At 43.0% G+C, this 6,445-nt stretch overlaps 1 protein-coding gene across 1 annotated transcript in view; it reads left to right on the forward strand.

The window, feature by feature from the left end:
* The window catches only part of adamtsl5 (ADAMTS like 5), a 61,354-nt gene that overhangs the window by 17,921 nt on the left and 36,988 nt on the right, over positions 1–6,445 (forward strand). The window contains exon 2 of the mRNA XM_005746685.1: positions 5,763–5,838. Within this exon, the coding sequence (XP_005746742.1) occupies positions 5,763–5,838 (76 nt within the window). The remainder of the gene's footprint in view (positions 1–5,762; positions 5,839–6,445) is intronic.

Consider the following 6,445-nt stretch of genomic DNA (forward strand, 5'->3'; position numbering starts at 1 on the left):
TGGTCAGTTTGGTAAAGTAAATCCGTTGGGTATCTTTCTTTGCCTTTAGACAACAATTCTGATGGCAAAAGAGCCAAACGGGACAGGCCAAAAAAAAAAAAAAAAAAAAAAAAAAAGATTAAATGAGTCGTAACTTCTAATGTAAAGTTCAACGTAATAAATGATATACCGTGTTTATCTCTAGCCTGGTTTATTAGCTTTACTCTTTTTGAATAAAAGCACAGCTGCTTGATGATTTTAGCCATATCCTGTTCGTCATTTGTTTAAAAATTGTTTGTGCTTTTTGGTCTTTTTCTAAAGTCATGAGCTCCACTAATGTCAGTCCAAATAAAAAACTAGTCTCACGTTGATTAGAGCCATTGCCCTCCCCCTGCCCTGCAGCTATTCGCTAATGTGCTGCTATAGTCTTAATGAGAGCAGGAGGAGGCGGGCTGACTCCTGCTCACCTCTGTGCAGGCCCCTGCAGTGAGGGGGCCAACCAGTCAGTCGCTGCTGCTGATCTTTTCATGTTCAACAACAGCAGCCAAAGATAAAGTGAAACTTGAGAAATGACTCAGTTTTGTGGGTTCCTTTATCGATCTACATTCACATAATGTTGTTTTTGTGAAACCATGCTCATTCATAAATGAGTAAGTGTTGCTTATCTCTGGAAAACTGATGATTATTTTTAATGAACATAATAAAAAAGCAGTTCTCTTAACAAATATTGTCACTGAGAAAATGTGTTTATTATTGTAAATTGGCTGTAAGTGTGAATGGGTGTGTCTGTGTGTCAGCCTTCTGATAACGGGCAGCATATTCAGCATATATACTTTGCCTCTCACCCTTGACAGCTGGGAGAAGCTTCAGCCTCCTTGTGAGCCTGGATTTGAAAGGCAGTGAAGAAAGGGGAGGGTTGGATCACAACAAACCATTTAGCAAACAACATTCTGTTTTCTTTCTTGCGTGTATATTATACTTCCTTCCCCAACAAATGGTTTGCATATAGTGCATGATATGAAGGATTACATTTTTATTCTCTTTTTGTTGTGCAATCCCTCATTTCTCATGCAGCTCCATTCAAACTGGAACTAACTGAGTTAAAAAGAAGAAGATTAATGCAGGCTCAAAGTGGATTACATGTCTAAAACAAGCCTGCTAATTGATTTATTATAGGAAAAACACACCCATAAAAACATCTGTCCCGCCCAGGACACAGCACAGAACTGCAGCACAGGCCTGTTTGTTTTCACTCTCAAATACTCAAAGATATGGGAATGAATTACAAACACGTTTTGGGCTCTCGTGATCCTTGTACAGAGATTCAAATCTTAAAAACAGTGCAGTCGCATTTAGAGCTCCACTTTGATGATGATTACATGTATCTGGTGGAGAATCTGTCCTGTTCTACCAGAATAAAACCTACAGTGCAAAGGCACGTACGCATTTTCATGGATGACTGCCATTTTGGAAAGAAATCAATTATATATGCTGTGCGAAATTCTTGAGCCAACCATCCATCTTCTTCCGCTTAGCTGGGATCAGGTCGCAGGGACAGCAGCTGAGGCAGGGTGGAGGGAGACCTCCCTCTCCCCTGCCACCTCCTCCAGCTTGTCCGGGGAAACACCAAGGCGTTCCCAGGCCAGCCGAGAGATATACTCTCTCCAGCGTGTCCTGGCTCTTCCCCAAAGCCTCCTCCCAGTGGGACATGCCCGGAACACCTCACCCAGGAGGCATCCTTGTCCGATGCCCGAACCACCTCAACTGGCTCCATTCGATGTGGAGGAACAACAGCTCTACTCTGAGCCCCTCCCGATGGCTGGACTTCTCACCTCATCTCTAAGGGAGATGCCAGCCACCATTCGGAGGAAGCTAATTTCTGCCGCTTTTATTCGCGATCTCGTTCTTTCTGTCACTACCCACAGCTCGTGACCATAGGTGAGGGTAGGGGCGTAGGTTAACTGGTACTTTCACCCTCAGCTCTCTCTTCACCACGACAGTACAGCGTCCACATCACTGCACATCTCTGTCAATCTTCTGCTCCCCTCAGTTGTGAACAAGACCCCGAGATGCTTAAACTCCTCACTTGTCCCTGACCCAGAGTGGGCACTCCACCCTTTTCCGGCTGAGGACCATAGCCTCAGACTGGGAGGTGCTGATTCTCATTCCCGCCACTTCCCACTCGGCTGTGAACCGCTCCATTGTGACCTGGAGCCCACCACCTGATAAAGCCAACAGAACCACATCATCTACGAAAAGCAGAAACGAGATTCTGACACCACCCAAGTTGTTACGCCTAGAAATTCAGACCATAAAACTTACGAGTCCAGCGCTTGTTGAGACCAAGCTCTTCCAACGGGTGTATAAGGATCAAATGGCCCGTAGTAACCCGCTAACCCTCATTATTTTATACTTAGCTAGGAAAAAGAGAAATTTTACATTATACAAAATTAGGCAAAAACAGAGTTTATACAATTATAACAAGCCTGAAAGTCAATATTTGGTATGACCATCTTTATTCAACACAGCTTGAACTCTTGTAGGCAAATCTACTTGTAATTTCTTTAAAAGTGGTCTTTAGGAATAGTTCTCCAAGCCACCCGAAGAACACCCAAAATGTATCCTTGGATGTTGGCTGCATTTTTTTGTTTTGCTTTTTTTTGTTGTTGTTCTTTGTCAAGGTGAGTTCCAGGCTCTGGGGAGGCCAATCCATGATTGATATTGTTTACTGGCACATCTTCTTTTGTCCCTGAAAGACACACTCACACCATGTTGAGACACGCCAAGTTTCTGGCTAATAGCTCTTTGGGGCTTATCGTGCTGGTGCAAAAGTACTAACTAAAGTACTAAGCATTGAAAAGAGCTTATCAGTTAATGTTAGATAGCTACCTAAAATCAATACATGTTCATTACATGTCACTGGCATAAGCATGCAGGGGTAGTAGTGACAAAACGAATCAAAATTTATTTCCAGTGTCCTCACTGACCACACAGGTTGCTGTGGTAAAGAAGTATTGGTGACTGTGCTTTATTGGCACAGTTAGAGGAAGTGTGTTTCCATGCAGTATCTGGTCTTTAAATCTAAAATCATTAGCCGTTTCCAGGTCCAAACTTTCAGGTCAGGGACAAATGTAAATCATGGCAGGATGCTGTAAACGGACCAAACTTCAGTCAGGAGAACAACTGAGATAATCCATCCACAATATGGCTTAACAGAGCAGTTAAAAAACAAACAAAAGAAAGCCTTGTTTTGCTTTCCATGTGGATGTTTCTGTGTGATGTGGCGTGTCACATACAAACAATGACTAATATGGATTTAATATTGTTCAGTACCAGTGTACAAGGCAGCACGGTGGTTAGCACTGTTGCCGCACAGCAAGAAGGTCCTGAGTTCAATTCCACCATCAGGCCGGGGTCTTTCTGTGTGGAGTTTGCATGTTCTCCCCGTGTTTGTGTGGGTTCTCTCCGGGTACTCCGGCTTCCTCCCACCGTCCAAAGACATGCAGCTTGTGGGGATAGGTTAATTGGATAATCCAAATTGCCACTAGGTGTGAATGTGCGAGTGAGTGTGAATGGTTGTCTGTCCTTGTGTGTTCGCCCTGCGACAGACTGGCGACCTGTCTAGGGTGTACCCTGCCTCTCGCCCTATGACAGCTGGGATAGGCTCCAGCGCCCCCCGCGACCCTGAAAAGGATAAGCGGAAGCGAATAGATGGACGAATGGATAGTACAAGTGTATGATTTGATGTTAAAAACACCAAACTTGCAAATCTAGTGGCTCTTAAGCTGTGCACACAGTGGAAATGTATATAAAATTGTGACGGCCTCTTCCTTTAATTGTGATTAATGTTCTCCTCTTTCGGTCACTGCGACCTTCTCTTTTCCTCTGATAAGAATTCTCCCATGTAAGGCCAGGACAGCAGCCGAGTCTCCGAAGGGAAGGGCTGCCCAGCCAAGTGTGAGGGAGATGTAGCGAGATGTGTATCGTTTAATTGGACAGGGCAACCTACTGACCTGGGACTGAGCCAACAGCCAACTCCAAAAGCTTTAGAGCAGCTCAGTGTTTATGATCAGGGGAGAGAGTTAGATGAGCTGAGATGTGGGGGGAGAGGGCACAAGTAAAGAAATGGAGGATATTGAGTTGCCGTTCACAAATGAAATCTGTCTGGCATTTTTATTTTGTCGACTTGTCTTAATGAAAATAAAAATGTTCCATCACAAAACACTCAAAAGTATGACACACTGTGACTGTCTACAAAGCAGCGCAAGGAAGCAATCAAAGAGCTTTTCCCAGAATCACTGAAACTTCTCAGAAGAAAGCAGTCATCCTTTGGTGAATCAGAGGATGGATGTGTCATTGTTGAGTTTAACCTGGAGGTAAGGAAAGAGATGAGGCAGAAAACACAGTCACCATGAAGCTCAACAGAGACTTTATCTGGTAGAATCTCACCGCCTCACAGTGGTGTTACTGCAGTTACCTAGAATTGCTTTTGAATTAAAAATATATTCATTTATTCAGTGGTTAAACCTGTCATTTTCAGATTTGTAAGGTCAGCATAATTTACTAAATGTAAGTCTGATCAAGCTTTGCACATCTGGTCACTACATTTCACATCTGTGGGTTGTTCATTACAAAATCATTCAGAAGATTAAAATAATCTCTAGTGGAAATCCTGGGTTCAAATATTACATTTCACGTTAATATTACATTACAATTTAGAAACAATCTGAAATAAATTCCAATTTACTTATTTTCACCCTAAAAGGATGTCACTGTTGCTCTTGTTTATGTCGAATTAAGTTCAAGATGTAATTCTTAAAAGTCCTAAAAGTGCTTAAAGTGGATGAAGACAGGCTGGGGGATATGGTTGAATAATCCAGAAAAGTACATAAGTCGACTTTGAGTCAGTACAGTTTTGTCAAACAGTGTACCTTCATGCTTGAGCAGGTTGCTGTACTGACGACTGAGTCAGACAAAGTCAGACAGTGTGAGATAAAAGGGTTTAAAAAACAAAATGTTTGTATCTGTGCCAAATAAAACGATCAAAGACTGCAAAAAAAGAAACTACAAAAAACAAGCATCAATGTCAGTTCTGTCACCATCTTTGTCTGAATTCTAACTTGGTCAGCTCCAATTCTTGAATTACGACTTGCCACCTTCAGAAAGACTTGATCTATTCAAGCAAACAGGTCATCTGAACATATTTAGTTCAGCCTTATTAGTACCTGATATATTCAAGAAATCCATCATCAACAAAATTAGCTGTTAAGGCTAAAATTGAATGTACAGTGAGTTGATGCCAGCAGAGAAAAGAAAAGGTTTCATGTGGCTTATTTGATGCTAAAGGTCAGCAGCTGAGTGGGAGGTAAGGCAAGGGGAGTGGTGGGACAGCAAGGCGGGCAGTCACCACCTCTCAGAATCTGTGGGAGTTAATATGACACTGTGGGGGTGAGTTGGGGGAGTAGGGTGGGGGGAACGAATGATACTTACTGAATCGGGGGACATTCCTGAACTTGGCTGCTGCCCTCAGGGGTTCAGGGTAGTATGGCAGCTTATTTGTGTATATTATCACTGACCTAAAGACCTCGTCTGTTTGAAGTGTCAGCAGTGCCTTTTCTTCCTCTATCCTCTTTTGTCTTCTCTGTCTCCTGCTCAAACATGTTTGCAACAACATGTACATCTTTACTTCTGCGGCTCTTCATTCATGTGTATGTGATGTGTGAAACAGCAAAGGGCGACGTCACCAAGCGACTGACGGGGTTTGTTTCTCTCTTTGTCTCTAGGAAGCTGACTCTTTGCCAGGCCCTGACCTTTGTCCTGCTGCTGGTCCTTCCCGTGTCCCTGTCCTCCCCGCAGAGTGTAAGCCCAACCCACCCACATCAGCACAAGTCACTGCATGGCCTGAACAGCTCGTCAGCCAAGGCTCCTTTTTAAATGACGTGACTCTGTGGAAGCTTCCTAAGCTGTACTGAGTTGTCATGAGTTTGGTTCTTAAGCTTAACCAAACTGAGGCTGGGATTAACCATCGTTTTCATTTTCATACTTTTATGATGTAGTGGCAAACAGCAGATACACTGAAACATTAGCTTTTCAGTCAAATCATCAGTCTTAAGAGCAGAGGCGGAGGCAGACATTTGATACACCCGGGGCTTAGCCCTAAAGGGTAGTATGCATGTGGGATGGGGGGGGATTAATAGGCTCTGTTTTGAGTTTTGTTCAAAAAAAAAGAATATAAATATGCATAAATATTTCACAAATGCAGGACACCTTAAACTATTTTTTTAATTAAGCAGCAAGGCAGAACAAAGTCGGGGCTGTATCAAGACACACGGACTAAACCCAAATTCAACCAGACCCAGAACTGATCCGGAATTAAAACAGGACTACAAGAGTTCAAAATCAGGACTACTGAGGACTTAACCAAGACAGACCCAGAATCAGAACTAGATGATAGTAGCGCTAAAAA

This window comes from Pundamilia nyererei, unplaced genomic scaffold (assembly GCF_000239375.1).
Source record: "Pundamilia nyererei isolate P.nyererei 1_Seehausen unplaced genomic scaffold, PunNye1.0 scaffold00181, whole genome shotgun sequence".
In the NCBI taxonomy this organism is placed as follows: domain Eukaryota; kingdom Metazoa; phylum Chordata; class Actinopteri; order Cichliformes; family Cichlidae; genus Pundamilia; species Pundamilia nyererei.